The sequence below is a fragment of the Falco rusticolus genome, chromosome 4, assembly GCF_015220075.1.
Source record: "Falco rusticolus isolate bFalRus1 chromosome 4, bFalRus1.pri, whole genome shotgun sequence".
Taxonomy (NCBI): Eukaryota; Metazoa; Chordata; class Aves; order Falconiformes; family Falconidae; genus Falco; species Falco rusticolus.
The window spans coordinates 36,879,625-36,900,074 of record NC_051190.1 but is presented as its reverse complement, the minus strand read 5'-3'; the positions used below and the strand labels follow the sequence as shown (position 1 = coordinate 36,900,074).

Sequence of the window (20,450 nt, the reverse complement as noted above, 5' to 3'; positions counted from 1 at the left end):
CACTTCACCTGGGGATCACGCTTGCTAGCTTCTGTGTCTGTGTCACGCCACACTATTTGGTCTGTCACCAGAAAAATCGGGGGTAATGGAGGAGAGAAACCCTCTGGGCTGAGGGCTTGTTGGCACAGTAGAGTGGAAGGTGTGACTGCAGCCTGAGCCAGCCCGTGTTAACATGAGGGACAAGGTGTGGCGTCCCAGGCCAGCGTGTGCCAGGATGCAGTGGGTACCTGGAGTGGCTTTCCAGGTCCATGGGCATCTTGGTCCTGAGGAAGCTGTCTTGCAGTGCACAGCCAGGAGAGGCAAGGTGAGGAGCTTCACTGGATGATGAGAGTGTCTCAGGAGAGTGAGGACGTCTGGCCCCATCTCTCACTGTTCAGGGCACAGTGAGGGGGAGGAAGGAGACACCAGCACCCACCTTGGGTTGGGGCCACCAACTCTGTGAGATGTTTCACAGCCTCTTGGTGATGGAGGAGCCCAAGCTATTTAGGTCTGGCTTGAAGGTCCTGCTCTGTGTAACAATGTGAACAGGAATCTCCTAAGTGCTTTGAGACATCTCTGAGGTGCTGGGGTCGGAGTGGTCTCCTCTCACCTCATGCTGCCACCTCCCACCTCCAGGGCCCCCTGCAGCCATTGGCCCCTGCCGCCCTTGCTCTTCTGTGCTGCAGCGAAGTCATCCTCGCGTGCTGCCATGGAGGGGCGAGGAGGACACCTCTCACCCGACGTGCTGGTTGCAGATGGAGCCAGCAGACGTCTGTTGTTAAGGCTGTCTAACACTTTCCAGCGGAAGTTTGTTTGCTTATACCTTTGCCAGACTTTAACTGTTTGGGCTGGATTTTTCCATGCTCACTCTGCCTCAGGCTGAACTTTCACTCTCCCCTCCTCACCGCCCACCCCCCACCCCACCCTGCCAAGTTTCAGCAGAAGATTGGGGGGAAATGGTAGCTTTGCCATTTTTTATTTTTTTTTCCTCCTGTCTCTTTGTTTGAGGACTTCTGGTGCCTCTGCGCTTTGGAAAAAAGGTTTGAAATTTGGCAGGGTTGGTGCATTCCTGGTGGAAATCAACACGGATTTGGTCAAATTGTTAGCCTGTGGAAAGCATGGTTGTGCATGTCTGGAAGAGCTCTTCACAGGCTAGCTGCTAAAGTCCCCAGCTGCAAAGAGACTCTGGCCACTGCACCCGCTGCTCTCCAGCTGCACCCAGCACCTCCTGTTCCCATCTCTGGAGGCATCCCCTTGCTCACACGAGTCCAGGTCAGGCTGGTGACTGCAAGGAGCCCAAGCAGTTGCTTGGTGCTCCTCACTGGCAAGTTTCAAAGCACTTTACAACAAATGACGTTGTCTTTATCTCCATTTCCCATGCATGGAAGCTGAGGCACTGGCTGTGGGCATCACCTGCCTCTCACCCTCAGTGGCAGAGCGAGGAACAGAGCTCAGGTCAGCTTGGGTAGTATCTTGTCTATGGACCAGGAGAAGCTGAGGCAACACTCAATGAGAGGAGAGAGCATTTCCCAGTGCTCCCATGTTTTGTGAGACCTCAGGAAAGGGCCTTTGCACTGGTTGCATCGATACATGAATGGATTAGAGTGTCATGATGACTGGAGATCTGACCTGATGATTACTATGATTTTTAACGTTGCTTTTTTATAGTAGGGTGGAAATCTTTTCTACTTGCTATCTTGGGGGCTCTGACAGTTCCTCCACAGGCTCTGTTATCCTCAGCTTGAGCTTATCTACCTGATAATATCTCAAAGCTTTCTTCAGCTAGAGGGAGGATAAAATGATGCTTGAGGTGGGAAAGCTCTGGTCTGATGGAGGCAGCAGGCAAACCTCTGCTGGAAGGAGGCCGGGCTGGTGGTGAGGTCTCCCCAGCTAGTGCTGTTACAAGAGTGCTCGAGCATTTGTGGGGTGTTTTCTAGCAAAATGGCAAAAGAAAGTTGGCTTCCTCTCTTGGACTGCAGCCTTTCGACCCTGACTCCACTGGAGATGCATGAAGGGAAGGTTGGCTCTGGCACAAATGAGTGCTTTTGTCGTTGGATGGCAGTCAACCAACTCCTTTGGCATTGCATTGGGTGGTGCTGGCATGAGATGGGCACCAGGGCTACGTGGTGGGGTTGGTCAGAGAAGACCCCAGTGAGTGCTGGGCAGGGAGCTGGTTGTGGAGCAAGCTGGGAGTAAATCCTGGCACAAAGCTGTGCCAAATGGGGAGCCAGCCTGGGACACGCCACCAACAGTCCAAGGAGATCCCCAACAGGGAGGTGGCTGTTCTTGGTAGCAGTGCCAGGGACACCCTGTGGGTAGCGGCCAGTGTGCCCAGCACGGCTGGCTGGCTCCTGCTGGTTGCCTTCCAGCGGGAGAGGGGTTTTCTGACTCCAGTAACATTTACCAGCTGGGCAGCAGCTCTGGAGCCGGGTGTGTGCGTTTGTCTGTTCCTCCATTGTATCTTGGCCGTCGTCTCCTCCTCCCTGCCGAGATCAATGTCTGTGGCCTGCCTTTTATAACCCCTTTGGGTGCAGCTCTGGAAGTCTTCAGCCAGCGGAGCTGGTTTCCATCGTGCAGCTTCAGTGGCTTGAGCATCTTGGTCCCTGTCTAGCTGGATGGCTTGGGTAGGGTGATGGACTGGAGGTGGGTTCCTACCAGAAGGGACATCCCAGTGATGGGCTGGGGACGTCCCCTGGAGGGCTGTGAAGTGCAGGTCGGCTATAGTTGGCTGAGGATGGAGACCAGCCACAGGTATGGGGGACTGAGCTTGGATGACCTCCAGAAGTCTTTCTTGGGCCAATTTTCTACAATTTCATGGTTTTGGAGAAGAGGTGGTTTCCAGTGAAAGCCGGATCTCACTAGTGTATTCTTCCTGGTGGCACCAGGTGGCGCAGGAGGTTAAAGGATTTGCTTGTCATCCTCGCAGGCCTGGGTTCAAATTGATTGCCTCTCACTGCTGTGATGAGTCTGTAGGTCTCAACCCCCACGGCATGTGGTTATGCCCCCGTGCAGGGCAAGCTGCAGCCCCAGGGCCAGGCAGCAGGGATGCGGCTCCCAGGAGCCCTGTTTCCAGCAAAGCGAGGAGCTGAGCCAACCTTTGAACCATAGTGGGCGGCTTGGGTGGATGGGTGCTGCGGAGCCCCAGCATCCCATGAGCCAGGCATGGTGGTGCAGAGGAGCCAGTGTCAGGGGAGAGAGCCCCAGTGGGTCTCAGTGGGGGTGAGGAGGAGGCAGGGTGGAATGTTACCCTGGTGTGAGGCCATGCTGAAACGCATGTTTCATTTTTGGAAGGGCTTAAAGATCCCTCCCACGCGTGCTTGAGCCATCATGGGGGAAGACAAATTAGTGCTTCTTCCTGGCTGCTGGAGGGTCCTGGGCATTTCACTGTGGTGCAGATACATAGCGGCAGCCCTCAGAGGGGCTGGGGCAATGCCATACCGGCCCCCGTGGCCCCTTCTCCCATCAGGACAGTCTCAGATGCAGCTGCTGGCCCTGCGCAGGCTGGTGTTGCCACAGCAGCTTCACCAGCAGCCTGCCACACTCCTGTCCAAGCAGTGGGTGTCAGCACCTGAGCGAGGGGACAGGAACAGTCTTGGATGAATGTGGCCTTACATCCCTCCTCACAGCATGACAGCCTGGCCCTGGTTGCCCACATGAGCATCCCCACACTGAGCATCCACTTGCTCCAGCTGGGTGCCTGTGACCCCACAGAGATATTTCTTTCTCCCTCCTTTTACCTTCAGTGATCTTTGAGACCAGGCGTCGTATGACTCAGCTTCTGCATTTGATACCCCCTGAGAAGCGTTTGCACACATGCATCTGTGGCACAGAGCAGTGCTTGTTGCTGGCAGGCCAAGCAGCGATAGGATTTCTTCCTGAAAGAGGGGCAGTGAGTCCCTACTGCTTATCCGCTTTTAATATGCGGAAGTCTGATTTAGCCGGGATGGTGCCAGCAGGTCGGGGGTGGCTTCCAGAGCGCTGTAGACCTGCTTCAGCATCCGGGCTTGTGAGATTTTGGAAGAAGGGAGGAAACACCATTGTAATGCAGAGCAGGTGCTCAGCTGGTCCCTCTGTGCTTTGAAAATCCATCTGTCCTCCTGTCCCTACCTGCAAAGGTCCAGCTGGTTGCTGGTGCCAGAAGCATCAGGCACATTTTGGGTGCTTGGGCTGAACTGCTAGTTCTGGCAGTCACTGTGGGGCACGGTCAGCAGAAGTTGACACCGACGTAGATCCTGTGAAGGGCAGTCTGGGTGCTGACCTTTAGGTCCTGTCCGTTTCTGCTGCCTGGTCTTTGCAAGCAGCTCAGGTCTGGAGGCAAGTCCCGGCTTGGGCAAGGAGCACCCAGCCAGCCACAGGGACCAAGCAGCCTGGGCAGCGGTGCTGAGCTCCCTCTCTGGGGTGCTGGGCAAGCACAAGGTCACAGACCCTGCAGTGCAGAGGTTTGCAGGGCACAGGGGTTTGCAGAGTGCAGGGGGTTGCAGGGCATGGGTTTGCAGGGCCAGAGGTTTGCAGAGGGGTTGCAGGGTGCAGGGCGTTGCAGGGCACAGGGGTTTGCAGAGTGCAGGGGTGGCAGAGTGCAGGGAGGTTGCAGGACACAGGGGGTTGCAGGACGCAGGGGGTTGCAGGACGCAGGGGGTTGCAGGACACAGAGGATTGCAGGACGCAGGGGGTTGCAGGGCTCAGGGGGCTGCAGGGCTCAGGGGGCTGCAGGGCAGCTGCAAACCCCAACCAAGCCAGGCCCCAGGGCTGCGTGCTTGGCTCCTGGCGCTGGAGGACTGGCTCCATCTGCCTCCTGCCCAGCAGCAGCAGGGTTTTGGGTGGTCATAGGTGTGTGGTCGCTCCTGGCGCTGCCTGCTGCTGCCATGGGTACCTGGCACCGGGGCGGCCACGCAGGGCTTCTCCATGAGCTTCAGTCACAGCTTGGGGCAGCCCATTCTGCTTAGTCCTGTCTCCATCAGGTTCCAGTTAAAACCAAATGCGTTCTTCAGCCTAAGCTGCGCTGCTGTTTAAGCCCTTCCAAAAATGAAACAAATACCCACGGACTGCAATCCGAATTGCAGCTCAATTAGGGCTTGTTCCCAATACGATCATAAAACCTCCAGTATGAAAACAAACAACCCAACCAAACCACATCCAAGCCTGACAGCATCCTCTGGAATGCCTTTAAAATAACAAGGGAGGCAGAGGAAGATGAAAGCAGCATGGCCGGTGGGAAGAGGGCTCTTTGGCCCCGAGGGGCAGCTTGGAGGTGGGCTCAGCAGGTGAGGGCCAGGCGCTTTGGGATGGGGACCGGTGCAGAATGATGGGTATGATGGAGACAGGGTGGGATGGGGACCAATGTGGAAGTGATGTGTGTACGATGGAGATGGGGCAGCTTGGGGTCCGTGGAGCAAAGGGTTAGGCTGTGTTCCCAGCAGGATTGAGTGAGGTGAGGAAGAAGAGGTTGCATAGGTGTTTCGGAGCGTGGTGGTTGTGCTCTTAGCTGCTTCGATGGCGGGTGCTTGAGCAGGACAGGGGGGTGTGGGGCCGGAGCAGGACCCAGGCGGCTGGAATGCATGTCCCGTAACCCTGGCTTGCACCGAGTCCAGCCAGTCTGGTGCCGCGGTTCGAGTTTCACGGCGGACTTTAAACCCGGCCATATTTAGCGTGCGCTTTGCTGGCCTGTCAGGGAGGGGAAGCCACAGCACAACTAATAAAAAAAGCCAAACAAAAACAATGTAATTAAAGAGACTCAGCACTGTGTGTTCCCATAGCAAGAACATTTACCCAAGACTTCCTTGCTCAGATACTTAATGTCAAGCAGCAATTAAAGGCTGGCATTGTGGGGAGCAGCGAGGAGGGTTTACCCTGGCTGGGAGGTGGGAGCCCAGGGCTGAGCCCAGCTTCCGAAGGCAGAGATGCCATCCCCCCTGCCATGCTGATGGGGAGGGACTGGGGGCTTTTGGCACTGGGAGGTGCCTTAGGGACATGTGGTGCTGGTGACAGGGAGATGCTGCACCCTGAGCAGTGTCCCCTGAAACCCTCCAGGCAAGGGACACCCTCGGTCTGTAATGTACATACCCATTTAGTTCAATCCCCACAGTAATTTGGTAGTGCAAAAGCAGAAAAGCTGATTTTCTAGGTGTGAGCCTCCAGACATGGTGGGCCAGGAGTTCTGCTGGGGTAAATCCTCATGAAACAGTGAAGCCAGCAGAGCCGGGCTGGGGTGCAGAGCTGAGGGCCTGTTGTGGACATCACTTCTCCCCTCCAGCATCTCCTTTCTGACCCAGGTCTGCGACTGGAGCCTGTATGAGCCTCTGAGATTTTGTTTCCCCTCCCGCAAGGGGTGACTCAGGGTGCCCGGAGCCAGGCTGTGCCAGCCAGTGCCACCTTCAGAGCAGCTCAAGGCTGGTGCCCATGGGCTGATGGTGCTGTCAGCATCATCTGCCTTGGCTAGAGAGACAACCATCATGCACTGTCTCTTATCAGGGTTCCTGACCAGAAGCGCCCCGGTGTCCTGGCGGTGCTGTGTGAGGTGTGTGTGCGAGCAGGGTAGGAGCTACCCAGGAGGGATGCACGTGTGTGGGCACAGCCAGGATGGTGCTGCTTTGTGACTGCAGTGTGCACGTGGCAGAAGTCCTAACCATGGTGGCAGACTGTCACGGGGGACTGAGGAACTGAAAGCCTGATTTTGGTCATCTTTTAACTGGGGGTTGAGCCACAGGCTCCTTCTGGACTCACTTAAAAACAATGATCAGGATGCTTAATTTAAAAAAAAAAAAAAAAGAGAGAGAAAGAAGCAGCAGCATTAGCAGCATTATCGTGTTGCAGTAGAATTTGCTCCAGCGTTTCTGCTCCCTTCCTCCCACAAATGTACCACTGGGCCTGCAGACACAGGGTGTTTTATGGGAGGCCTCCACAGACTGTCAGCAAGTGATCTACTTGGTTGGCTCCGAACCTCCCTTGGAGTCCTGAAGTCTCCGTCTCTCCCAAATTCAGAGCCTGTGATTTAGGAGGGAGGTGCAGTGGGGGCAAGCCATGCAGGCAGGCTCTTCCCTGCTGTGCTGCACTGGGCAATGTGGCCGTACCTTGGAAGGACACCACTGCCTCACCAGCTGGCCCTGTGATGTGGGACATCGCATGTCCAGCCTCATGCCTCCCTGCTGCCACAGCCTCTCCAGCAGCCGAGTGAGGCCTGCTCCCAGGGGGTCCTTACTACATGCTGCAGCTGCTGCGCTCCCAGCGCAAACATTCCCCAAGGGCTGCAAAAGCCTCCTGATTCAGGGAACAGCCTGGATGGCAGGTGTGACACTGACCCCTCTGCTTCGCTGGGAGAATCCTCCACTTCTTCCCCTGCAGAGATACAGGGTGCTGAATGCTGGCGGGATGTTGCAGATCATGCCCAGGATGCGCTTTTCTCCTCCAGTATGTTTGGTACTGATCTGTTGGGAGTCGGCTTTCAAATCCAATGCTGTGCCATGACGCAGTGGGCTGTGGGGCCATGGGGTCCATTCTCAGCTGCTTTGGGTCATGAGCTCCCCAAGAAGCACCTACATGCACCGTGGTGTGCCTGGTATGGAGACAGCAGAGACAACGTGAAGCCATACCAGCATCACCAGACCAGTGCCTGGGGCTCGGGAGGCTCTGCACTGACCTGGATGCTGTGCAGCAGCTTCTGGTCTTGCATCGTGCTGAGCTGCTCCAAGCGTTGCACTGAGAGCGCTGGGCTTGTGGAGCCAAACAAAAATGTACTGGCAGGAGCAGGAGCTATATAAGTTAGTTGTTATTGCTAAACAAAAGAGGCACGCTCATTTAGACTCCATTCAAAACAAAATGCAGCGGGTTTGCCAAGTAGGGAAAAAAGAGAAAATCTGTAGGAAACAAACAAACAAAGCCCTGGATCTGGTTTGGTGCTTTTTCCCGGACCCAGGTTTCAATATGCAAGTGCATTTTCCAGGCACGCAGATGATTCCGTGGAGCAGGAGTATTTTGCTCCATCTTTGCATGGCCAGGTCACTGAACAATATTTAAATACCTTTGAGGTCTGCACACCTCAGGATGGGTAACTGGTGTGCAGGCTGCTCCTGTGAGCCCTGCTGCCTTGCAGGGATGCCGAGCGCAGCATTTTGTCCTAGTTTCGAGTGTGCCTTTTGGTGGGTTATGAAATCCCACTCTTTTGGAAGGGCTCCCCTAGTCATGCTCTGGTTTGGATCCAATCTCTGTTTCACCAGTCCTGAAAATTTGCTTATACTCAGGCATTAAGAGTGGAAAATGGGAGTGCATCAGCAGCTCCTCTTCGTGCTGGACGCTGTGCTTCTGGTTCATGTCCCTATGAGCCGAGAGGGGCTCCTTGCCGTGTTAGGAGCTTGACTGGTCTCTGCTGCGGATAGATCAGTGTCAGGTGTTAGTGGCTGTAGCATCTGGTTTCCTGTGTGCACCCAGGGTGAGCGTGGCCCTGCCCGTGGGGGCGGGCTGAGTGGGCTCAGGCAAGGAAAGAAACTTCACACTCATGTCTTTGGAAACAGCCTGTATGTTGACCTTGCCAGCCAGTCTCTTGATGCAAGCTCTCGCTTTGGGGTGAGGTTGGTGGGGTGGGGTTGGGTTGGCTTACCCTCATAACTGTTTTTTAGGCTGCTCCTGTCCTGTTCCTTCATTGGATAACCCTATGGACTGAATCGGACCGCAGTTCAGGAGAGCATCCCTGGCAGTTTGTGCTAACGTACCACTGACATCCACGGTGCCGTGAGGCTACAAGCTCTGCAAGGACCCAGTCCTTCTCCTCCTCCCCCACCCCAAGCCTTGTCCTTTCAAAGCATTGACACCATTCATCCTCCACCCTTCGGGCTCCCTTTCTCTCATGCGTGGAGCCCTGCACCTTCTCTTTCCGCTGCATCAGGCTGCAGACGGTGGGGAGCAGCTTCCTGAAGTGACAGCCACCCACACCAACCCTGAGGACGGGAGCGTGGTGCTGAGCTCATGTCTGCCGCTGCGAGCTGGAGTCTGCCCTCTTGCTGCCAGCACGGGCAGGCACCCATGAGCTAATCCTTTCCACAGCCAGCGTGGGGGGCGGCAGGGACAAGGCAGGCTCAGTTTTTGGCTGGAAGGTCATCGCCACCACCAGCAGCATCGCTTTCGCATGAGCCTTTTCACAGCCTGGGTTCCCACTGGTGGGAGATGGTGTGGGACGGCCACCATGGTTCCCACCAGCCACTTCATAGAATCGTAGGCTGGGTGGGTTGGAAGGGAACCCAGCCCCCCTGCAGGAGCAGGGACACCTTCCACTGGATCAGGCTGCCCAGAGCCCTGTCCAGCCTGACCCTGGATGTGTCCAGGGACGGGGCATCCACCACCTCCCTGGGCAGCCTGTGCCAGTGTCTCACCACCCTCAGCGTAAAAAGTTTCTTCCTTACATCTAGTCTGGTGACCTCTGAGCCTCTGAGGACGATCATTGCCTGCCTGTCCAGGTGCCTCTAGTCCCTGAGACAGGAGCATGTGGCAGCAGGGAGGGCAAAGTCTCCCCGGAGTTTGCACATCTGGTGCAGTGGGTGCCCGGTGTGGGCCCTCCTCATGGGTGCTCAGGGAGGGACAGCCAGGTCCTGCTGGGCTCGGGGCGAGCAGGGCTCCTTACAGCCCACCGGGGCTCTGGGCTCCACTGGCAGGATGGATCAGCCCTGTCTGACACGGGCTCGTTCTCTGCTCAAGACTCGGAGAGGCTACACCTACCCTTAAACAAAATGCACTTAAAATCATATACTTACAACAATTATTAACACTGTTTACTAGACCAAGATCTGCAGTGTTGGAAACATTAAAACCCAGCATATGCAGGAACCACAACGTTATAAACTACCCAGCTTGTGTTTGTTGCAGAAAGAAGGATAAAAAGAAGTTGTCTTCTGCACATCTATCCTCACGTGAATTTTAAAAAATATCCTCATTACATAGGTTTCATGAGGTGGGTCTGGCCATCCCTAACACATCCTTTTGCAGAACCTCAGCCTTTTCTACGGAGAGGATGGCAGAGTTGCTATATAGGGATTTATGGCATCACAGACCTGATGGCCACACCATCTCCCTGATGGTCACAAACACATCCCATGACCAGAAAATGGAACTGCTGGGGCAGGCAAAGCACCTGTCCCCTGCTGCTGTGTTTGCGGTAGGTAGGTAAATTATTAGAAACAACTGATTGTAGTTGAGATAAGTTTAGTTCAGCTGCACTGACACTATAAAGGCAGGGGAGTGGACCCTTGTCCTACCACCTCCCTGCAGGATGGGGCTTTGCTGCCTGTGTTGGCTGGTTGTACCTTGAGGGCATGTTGTCTGTGGGTGTTGTTTTCGGCTATCAGTTGCTCCACTGCAAAGTTTAGTTCTAGATAAATCAAGACTATTTCACTGAGTCTGGATGAGTCATAACCACAGGGCAGGAAACTCTTTTATCTTTGGGGCAGCTGGTTTAATATAGATAGATGTTCACTCCTGAACTCTGAGTAATTTCCATCTCTTCGCTTCTCATTAAAAGCAGATCAGATGAGGGGAAATAGTGAGATGTTTCTCTATGTTGCCTCTGTTTCTACCATCTTTGAGAGAACTTTCTTTAAATTGTGTAGCCTGCCTGTACTGGGTCATTCGCCATATATTTTAATTGGTGATTTATTTGATAATTACAGTAAAAATTCAAAATGCTTTTGCTCCAAAGTACCACTCCTTTTTTTAAGCCTTGATTCTGCAGGCATGGAGGGAGCAGGGATCTGCTACAGCAAGGTCTATTCCGGCTTCCAGAGAGGCACTTCTGAGATCTTCCTTCCTTTCCTGATGTGGGAGCACATTGTTGCCCCCTTGGGTGAAGGGGAACTGCAGTACAATTAGGCATCTTGTTGACAAGCCTGCTAAAAGAGCTGCCTTTGCCACCAAGCAGCAGCTGGAGGTGGAGAGAGGAGGACTTGGTCAGCATGGAGCTTTTAAACACAAGAGAAAGGGAAAGGTTTTGCTGGAGAGTCTCTCGAGTCACTTCTCTTTCCAAAGTGTGTCCAATAGCACTTTTCTTCTTGGGCTTGGTCCAAGGGTCAGGACTTGCCTTCCTGATTGCCTTTTCCTGCCAGAGTGACCTGCCTGCACAGGCATGGGTGGCTTTTGGCTCCACCAGTGACAGCAGAGCTGTGTGATGCTTTTCCACACCTTTGATAGCTGGAATCTTATGCATGCCATCTGTAGAGGCTTGTATGTGCCGTATGAGGAGCATCCAGTAGCAGCCATGCCAGGAGCTGCTCCACGTCAACAACGAAATACAAGGTGCTTGGGCTACCACATCTGTAAGCTGAAGACTCTGCCCACAGCTGGGTAAGTCCCAGCGAGCCCAGGGCTGGTTTTCTAGCCCTTCCCTGCATTGTGCAGGTCTCTCCCCCCATGGTGATGCCCTCCTGCTGTAAAGCTGCTCCCTTTCTTCCCCACCAGAACCAGCAGGACCCCACTGCACAGATCTCCCCAGCCTCCCTGTGGTTGCTCCGGGTGCCTTGCCAGCTGAAGCTCACGTGGCTGGTATTCACTGCCTGTCTGGTCCACAAAGCCCTACATTAAGATAATGCCCGTCTCTGGAGGAATCTAGGGCAGCAACTTGACACCGTGGCTTGGACCACGCTCAGGACCTCTAAATCCATAAGCTGAAGCCAGTGAGAGGAGCGGTTGGCAGGAGCCAACCTCCTCATCATTTTCTGCTTTTAAATATCACAGTAATAAAAGGTAAAATCACGAAAGGCCTCCTGCAGCCCACTGTGCCTAATCTGAAATCGGGAAGATGAAGAGCATGTAGTGAGGTTGTTATTAATATCCGGCCTCCTGATGATGGCTTTATAAACATCAGCATCACAGGCACAGCCTTGTGGTAGCATTTTGGCATGACCTTCTAGACAACTGTTGTGCTTTTTATCACGCTTACCCCTTGCTTGATCTTTAACCAATGAAGCGATACAGGGGAGACCTTGCCCCTAAATATCTGACCTTAGACACAGCGGTATGAAGTCAAAACTGAGAGAAACTGTGTTAAGTGTAGTTGTGCTAAATGCTCTTTAGCCCTGATGCTCCTTGTCTGGGAACTGTGCCACAGGCTATGGCAAGAGGGGGATCAGATGTTTGACGCCAGTGAAAGCCCTCTGTGCTGTAAGGGATGACTCATGGGCAAAAGCCCCACGCAGCAGCACGGCCACGCTCGCCGGGGACTTTGCCTGCTGGGGATGAGGTCTTGGTGGGGATATGAGGGTCACAGCTCCAGGGAGAGGGGCAGTCCCTCCCTCTGGGAAGCCATCAAAAGATGTCAGCTTTCCTAGTGACTTGTACACATTTATCATGGCTATTTAAAGTAGAAATCAAAATCGGAGTGGAGAAAAGATTTTGTAGCTTAGTCAATGTGGATGGAGCAGGTGAGGAGCAGCTGTGGAGTCTGGGTCTGCTGGTAAGCAGGAGGCTGGAGTTCACTGGTCCCTATCAGGACCTGATGCTGTTTTGGTGCCATTAGAAATGGCCTTCTGTCCATCCCCATTCTCACTTCTCTTTCAGAGGGTGCCCTTTGCTGGAATAAAGGCCCTGAGGAGAGTCACGTACCACGGAGGGCTAAGGGACACAGATGAGCACAGGAGATGGGTTCCTGCTAGAAGAATGGATGTGGAAAGGATGTGCGAGGCTGTCCCAAACCAGCTGTGTGGTGGGCAGCACTCACCCAGCACAGGACTGGGGGACTCTGTCCCTGTGGCCCCCACAGCTGAGGGGGACGGGGCAACCCATCTCTGCAGAGGCTGGATGGTAGAGACTGGGAGTAAGGAGAGATTTCCTGGTTGTGATGGATGAGGGACTGGTATCAGAGCTGAGCAGCCTGAAGTTGCTTGGGGCATCCCAACTCAAAGACAGTGTGAGGCCAGACCGGGAGCTGGGTCTGGAAGGAAATGTCTCACCCGCAGGGTTCATACGAACCCCTTGGGACCCCCGCAGAGCCAGCAGCAGTGATGGGGAGGAGGAATGGACCGACCTCAGCTGATAACAGGTGGATGAGGACATTGATGGCACAAGCATCTGCCTTGCAGCTGCTCACATTGGTGCTGTGCTGGCACTGCTCTGGCTCTCTTCGGTCATGCCTTGGTCCCGGTCCCGATGCTGCAGATGTGCCTCTGCCTTTTTGGCATGTCTTCCATGCCTCATTGTCCCACATCTTCTTGCCCTTTCCCAGGTCATCCTCCCCTAAAATGACGCAGCAGATGCGGGACCTGCAGCTGGCACAGGCCAGGAAGCCACCGGGCCCTTCCTCACCAAACGCAGCCAAGAGGCTCTACCGAAACCTGTCAGGGAAATTCCGAGTCAATTACACTTCCTTCGATGAGGGCAGCCTGGTGGGACGGGGCGAGAAGGAGAAGCTCCGCAAGTCCTATGTGGTGAGTGCCTGCTGGCTCCATCCAGCACTGCTGTGGCTGGGAAGGCGGGGATGGGGGTGTCCCTGTGTGGACAATGCTGTCATCTGGGTGGAAGCACAAGAATGTATTAAGTGAGGCTGCCCTGGAGCGAGTTCAGCTGGAGCTGGTCCAGGTGTTTGCTCAGCATCATTCGGTTCTGCCTGCAAAGAGCTGGTGCTCCCAAGCCCTTGGGACCAGGGCATCCCCCTCCTCATTGGGTTTGTGGGATGCTGGTGAGGGACTCTAAGGTGTTTGGTGGGGTGGAGGAGGATACCCCATGCTCAGCCAACCTCTGTTTCTCCTTCCACCCAGTTCCAGAGCAATGCTGCCCTCTTTGAGGCTGTGGAGCTGCAGGATCTAGACAGGGTCCAGGAGCTGCTGAAGCAGTACAGCCCTGAGGAGCTGGACCTCAACACCCCCAACAGCGAGGGGCTGCTGCCCCTGGACATCGCCATCATGACCAACAATGCTCCCATCGCCAGGGCCCTGCTGCAGGCAGGAGCAAAGGAGAGTCCGCACTGTGAGTTGGTGTGGGGAAGCTGTGCCATGCCTATCACCTGGGTCTCCATCTTGGTGGGGTGGAACACCCCAGGCAGTGGGATCTGGGTGGGGAGGTGGTCACTGGGCTCTGGAAAACTGGTACATTCTGTAGCATAGGCTCAAGTGGAGCCATGCTCTTGAGTGGAGCCCAGGAGCAGGGCACAGAGGGGAGGACGGAGTGTTGGGGTGGGGACTTGGTGCCAGCAGAGCCTGGGCTTGCTCTAACCACCTTCTCTTCCCTCCTTCTGGCTCCCTGCCCTGGACCCGTGGCCGTGCTCACCCACCCCACAGTTGTAAGCCTGGAGAGCCGCTCACTGCACCTTTCCACGCTGGTGCGGGAAGCAGAGCAGCGCGTCAATGAGCTGACAGCGCAGGTGGTGAATGAGGCGCCCAACGCTGACTGCTCTGAGAAGGAGAAGCAGCTCAAGGCCTGGGAGTGGCGATACCGGCTTTACAAGCGCATGAAGGCAGGGTTTGAGCATGCCCGTGAGTGCCCACAGGAGGGCTTGGAGGGCCGGGGGGCAACCCCCACACTGAAGGAAGGAGCCAGGGCTGGGTGAGGTCTGGGCACAGGGCTGCACCGGCACCCATCAGATAATCCCCATGCCCTGTAACTGGGACTCGCTGTACGGTTGCACGGGGTTGAGCACTCTGGAAACATGTCCCTGGGAGTGGGGGGAGGCCCAGGAGGGACACTGAGGGGTTCAGGGTGACCATCCTCACTGTAGTGGTCGCTGCCTTCTCTGCCCCCAGGAGTGCCAGATGCCCCCACCAATGTCCACCTCTCCGTGGCCAGCAGCTCCTCGGTGCAGGTGACCTTCTGGGAGCCCCTGAGTGTCAACTCAGCCGTTGTCACCAAGTACAAAGGTAAAGACCGGGGTCTCCACAGCAGTGCAGGGGTCATGTAGCTGTGGCAGGTGCCTTGAGTGTGCCAGTGGGGTGTACTGGGGCGCTCACCCCATGCAAGCCACACCAACGTGCTGGGAACATGGGCAGTGCTGCCAAGCCACTGTCAAGCCACCTTTGTGCTCAAGTGCAGGAGTAGCTAGGGCTGCCTGCTGCTGCACAGCCTGGTCACCCCCAGATGGTCTGAGCTAGACCAAACCACTGTCCTACACCAAGGCAAAACTTGAGGTGCCACTTGTTTGCTGCCCACTCACACTGCACGCCAGGGGGGAGCTTTGCCATCCTGCCACTCTTGCACCTGTCACCCACTTAAACCAGATATTTTTGGCTTCTGGAAGAATTTCCTCCATCCCCAACTAGTGACCTGTCGCTTGAGGGTGCTGACCCCACCTGATGTGGCTTGGTGAGGAGGACTGCAGCTCCCTGTGCCGGTCCCCCTCTCCCCTGTCTCCCCTGCCTTCATGCTGCTGCCCCTGCTCCCTGTGCAGCTGCGGGCCCCGAGAGGCTGCAGCCAGCCCTGGAAGCCTGTCCCAGCTCCGGGGCCATGTGGCACCTTGGGGTTCTCTTCTGCTTTCAGTGGAGTGGAGCTGTTCCCCCACCTTCTCGCCACCGCTGGGGGAGGCCGTGATTGATAAGCTGAAGAACCTGCACTTCACCATCCGGGGGCTGGTGTCGGTGAGCTCTCAGGGTGCACCACGGGGGTCTGCACTGCAGGGGGAGACCCCACAGCTGGAAGAAGCCGCTGGCCACGGTGCAGTCTGTGGGGTCGTTCCCTTCAGCCAGTGCGGGGAGGGAACGGGGCTTCACTGTGAGCAGGAGGGGTAGGGTTGTGCCGTGGTGCGTGCCATGTTCAGCACAGCCTGCGGGCAGAGCTGGGAGCGTGGGGCCAGGAGAGGCGTCTGTCTGTCCCTGCATGGCCACAGCTGCCCTGGCAGTGGGGAAACCCCTGCACAGGGTGCCTGGGGACTCTCGAGTGAAAGGCAGAATGAGCCCATTCACCGAGCGCCTGATTTATCCTCTGTCCACCACCTCGCTCCCGTCACCACCCCTGCTCTTCCTGGGCAATAAATCAGTGGCTCGTTCCTCTGCCACCTGCACAAATCGACCTCTCACGCCGGTCCCGCTGCTCATTGGAGAGAAGGGACCAGCCCTGTCTCCATCCCTGGGAGCCCAGCAAGGTCACAGGCTGGTTGGGTCTGGGGCTCCCTGCTGTTTTATCTCCCTGAGAGCCGCAGGGGCCATGCTGCCTGTCAGCTGTCTCCTCCCCGGGGGCTGCCTGCCTGTCCCCAGCACACACTGGACCAGTGGAGGGCAGACGGGGCAGGATGGGGACTGTGGTGGGATGGAGCTTGGGATGGGAACACGGGGAGATGCTGGGATGGAGAGGGTTGCCCTTACCAGGGGGTGCAGTGCCAAAGCTCTGGGGCAGGCAGGGACCACTGGCTCGAGAAGCAGGGAAAGCCCTCAATGTAGGTAGAGGAGCTTAGCCCAGGCAGTGATGCCAGAGCCCAGGAGCTGCTGTTAGGGCAGGAGCTGTCCTGGTGCCTGCCAGAACGGGGCTTGAGTTGAGCCCAGAGCAGCGCCGCTGCAAGGAGCTGGCCCAAGCCCATCAATCATGCTTTCAGAGCTGCTTCACAGCCTTCTGTCCACCTTCATGAGTGCCTGGAGGCTTTGCAACATCTGGCAGCTTGACTGGGCTTTAATCAGAGACCTTTAATCACTGTCGCCATGCCACAAGCCCTCAACAGCACTGGGCCAGCTCCATGTCTCCTTGCACGTCGCAGCAGGAAGGCAGCATCTGACCTTCCAGGCTGTGGAAGCCCCATGTCTTTGGGGTCAGCACATCTCCTGGCAAGGGGCACTTGCAATGTCCCATCCTTTGCTTCCCCCCAGAACCACCCACCCGGGCCATGGGACTCTCTAGTGTCTGATAACAAGAGCTTTGTACAGCTAGGGAAGGTCAGAGCCAGTGGGCTGTGGTCTCCCAGTTTAGTACTGCTTGTGGTGTACTGGTGTACTGGGCTGGGGGGAATCGTACCCCTGCATGCCGAGCCGGGAGAAGTGCCGGTGCACTGATGTGGCTTCCCTCCTTGCAGGGCACAGCTTACTACGTTCAGGTGTCTGCTTATAACATGAAGGGCTGGGGTCCCCCGCAAGCCTCCGTGCCCCCTTTCGCCATCCCTTCCAGTAAGTACCAGTGGGAATGCCTGTGGTATCTGGCACTGGCTGCAGGGCAGAGGTGGGGAGGTGACAGCTCCTTGTGCCATCTGGGGGTCCCTCTCACTGCTGGGATGGGGTCTAGTGGGCCTGGGAGCAGAGGCAGCATCTGGGTCTTAGGCCAGGCAGGGAGGCTGTGCCCGGGGGTCCAGGTTTCTGCCTCCAGGTAACAGGAGCTTTGCCAAATACTGATTTTTCAAGCTGAAATCCTCCTGGCTGCCTGACAAAGGCTGAGCACTTTTAGACCACGTGGATCAGCTCATCATAAGGAGGAAGCTAGGAGAGCGGATGTTGTGCTTTCTCAGTTCAAAGGAGAGCAATGCAGCCATCTCCTCTGTAGGAAGGAAAAACATCCCTGTGTTTTTTTAGCAGAGGTTCGTAACAGTGCGGGGCAGCTTTTGGGAGGGGTCAGTCCCTACTGCTCAGTGACATCTGCCCCAAAGTGGCCAAGCTTGTGCAAAACCACAATTGGCATATGCTGAGGGGAGATGTGGTGGGATGCCCCAACTCAGCCCCTGGAGGTGCCCTCCCAGTCCTGGGTGGCAGTGGGCCTGGAGTCCTCCCTGTGCCACCACATGCTCTTACCCATCCAGCCCAGCCCCAGGGACCTGCATTCCCTGGCATCGAGCTGGGATGGGGGTCACAAGCCCCACCAGAGACCAGCTGTGAGCTGTCAGCACTCTCCTCCCCACGCTGGCACCAGGGCAAGTAGGGGAGGAAAAGCCACCCTATGTCACACAAGTCACCCCAGGGTGCTAGGGGAGACAGGCCAGGAGGACTGAACTGGAAGGAGCAGCCCCAGAAGGTGAAGCTCAGGGCTGAGCGATCTCTGAGGTGGCCTCTGCCCCTCGCCACCTGTCCCAAAGTGGTTGTCACTGTGTGGCAGTCCCACAGGATCAGCACTGGCGGATGTGTAAGAAGCAGCCCCCCGCACATCCGGGGAGGTGGAGGCTGAGCCCAGCCTGACGGGCAGGCAGCAGGGTGGTGGGCACGTGGCCCCTGCCATCGCGCTTGCAGGCAGTGAGGGACCGAGCGTGCTGCTGCACATGAGCAGCAAATGCACCGCATATGGGTCAAGGTGCAGGTCTGGCAGCACATGAACAGCAGTGGGGCCAGAGATGTGCAGCCACCGTGCATAGCTCTAGCTGTGGATACGGCGAGTGCTATACTGGTATGGAAAGGTGCAAAAATATATTTGCATGTATATGAGTGCATATAGTGAGCCTATGTGTGCACTCCATCGCCCTGGCTTTACCCTGTCCTGGCAGCGGGTGTTGGTCATGTCTGCACCCACTTTAAAGCCCCTTTGCAGTCCTGAGTGTGTCACACTCCCTGTGACCAAGATCCATGCATCACTGATACTGTGAGTCTGAAGTAAATCAGACATGAGTGAGATTTATTTATTTTTATCTCCATTAATATTTCTTCCTTCGGTAAAGATCCTTCCCTGGCCCAGCAGAATATAGTCAGTCACCTCCCTGGGTGTTTTTAAAGCTCCTAAAAATAGTGGCAAGCCCCAGCCAAAGTTAACAGAGCTGAACTTTCCATGGAAAACAGCAGCAGGCAGGACACAGGGGGTGTTTAAAACAATTAATGTAAAGCTAACGTAGAAGCGCCGTTGGGTCCCCAGCCCTTCTCCCAGTCCTGCTGCTGTCTCGCAATGGGTGGAACTGGCAGGAGAGCTTATTTATGTGTTTGCCGAGGTGAGCCCAACTCTCTGCACTCGCCTGGGGAAAGCTGCAGCTCTGGGGAAGACCTGGAGGAAGACACTGGAAAGAATTTTATTTTTTAAGGCCAGTGAAGTGTGGCAGCAACAGACGGGACCTTGTTCTTTCCCTCTGCCGCATCCTTGCTATGCTGTGGGGTGGCCAGTGGCCATGGGGTGCTGTGCAGAGCTGGGGTGGTCCTGGGAAGAGTGGCACAAAACTGGGCATCTCCCAAAGCCTAGCCCACCCAGAGGTGCCCAGCACCCACAACTGCTGCTGTGCCTGTGGGACACCCAGGTCGGGTACCAGGAGGTGACGTGACATGGGGAGGAGGGTGCAGAAACCATTTTTCCCCCCAGGCCAAGGGGTGCTGGGGGTGATGCTGGTCTATGCCCCACAGACTGGCGGGAGTATGATGGCCGCGCCCCACGGAGAAGGGGACAAGCTGAAGCTCTGGACCACCTGCTGGGGCAGGTGAAGACTGTCCACCAGCACTGTGTTTGCCACGGTGAGTGCATGTCACGCCAGGGTTGTGGCATGGTCCAGGGGGCTGGGGTGGTGCTGGGAATAGATCTATCCCATGGATAAGCGTAGCAGAGAGACAGCTCAGGCAGTGGAGACCTTGGCAGAGCCTTCCCACTGGGCTGGCATGCTGTGCCACAGGCTGCTGGTGCACCTCTTCATCTCCTGCTGCAGCATCCTCTGCTCTCTGCTCCCCAGAGCCCTGCAAGAACCAACCCCAGAGCAGGAAGCACTCTGTCTCCAAGAGCCTCAAGCACCTCTTCCACCCTGGCAGCAAGTTTCTAAAGACACTGAAGCGGTGAGAGGCTGGTGATGATAAGACCTTCCCCAGCAGGGACATAGGGCTGTGCATCCTGGGTACAGCTGGGAGCTGTGCATGCAAGGTGGGGGCTGGGCATGCTCAGAGGTAGGTCCTTGCCTGTAGCAAGCTGGTGGTGTCAGTGGAGATGGGTCCCAGTGCCCAGAAATCGGTTTCTCCTTGGTGTTTCTATTTGGGCTGGCCAAATTGCACCTGTACCCAGATCCCTGCACCATCTCTGAGTGCCACACAGCACCTTCCCCTCCTCGAACCCCACCACCTTTCCACCGCTCACCTTCACACTTGGCATCCAGGTACCCCAGTGTGTCTCCTGCACAAGCCTGGCCCCATTGTCCTCCCTTGTGCGGGCTGTGGCATTGGCCATGGCATCAGCTGTGGCATCAGCCAGGCTTGCCTTGCTGGCAGCATCATGTTCCTGTTCCTGCTCCTGTACGGGCCGTGTGCCTGCTCTGCCATGGGCTGTTGGAGGGGAGCTGAGACCTGGGGCAGCACATGTTGTCTGCCCTTGGGAGACGGACCCTTTGGGAAATGAAGCTGGTAGCTGTGGGCAACACTGAAGTCTGTCATCCCTCCCATGCAGGGGCCTCTACCTGACAGCCATCTTCTACAAGGATGATAACATCCTGGTGACCCATGAAGACCAGATCCCCTTGGTGGAGATTGACGACACCTACTCGTGCCTGCTTATGCAGGATTTTCTCTGGTTCACCAAGGTGGGTGGCCCAGGGACCTTGTGCTGTGTGCTGGGGCATGCAGCAGTGTGTCTCCTGACACATCTCTCTCTGCCTGGCCACCACCCTGGGTGCTGCTGAGATGATGACCACCAACCCAGCCACTATGTCCTCA

At 56.1% G+C, this 20,450-nt stretch overlaps 1 protein-coding gene across 1 annotated transcript in view; it reads left to right on the top strand.

Moving 5' to 3' along the window:
- The window catches only part of ANKFN1 (ankyrin repeat and fibronectin type III domain containing 1), a 41,284-nt gene that overhangs the window by 11,712 nt on the left and 9,122 nt on the right, over positions 1-20,450 (top strand). The window contains exons 2-10 of the mRNA XM_037387249.1: positions 13,175-13,376; positions 13,707-13,914; positions 14,226-14,420; positions 14,688-14,801; positions 15,418-15,515; positions 16,937-17,027; positions 19,164-19,271; positions 19,484-19,583; positions 20,185-20,317. Coding sequence (XP_037243146.1) covers positions 13,191-13,376; positions 13,707-13,914; positions 14,226-14,420; positions 14,688-14,801; positions 15,418-15,515; positions 16,937-17,027; positions 19,164-19,271; positions 19,484-19,583; positions 20,185-20,317 — 1,233 coding nt within the window. The 5' untranslated portion in view covers positions 13,175-13,190. The remainder of the gene's footprint in view (positions 1-13,174; positions 13,377-13,706; positions 13,915-14,225; positions 14,421-14,687; positions 14,802-15,417; positions 15,516-16,936; positions 17,028-19,163; positions 19,272-19,483; positions 19,584-20,184; positions 20,318-20,450) is intronic.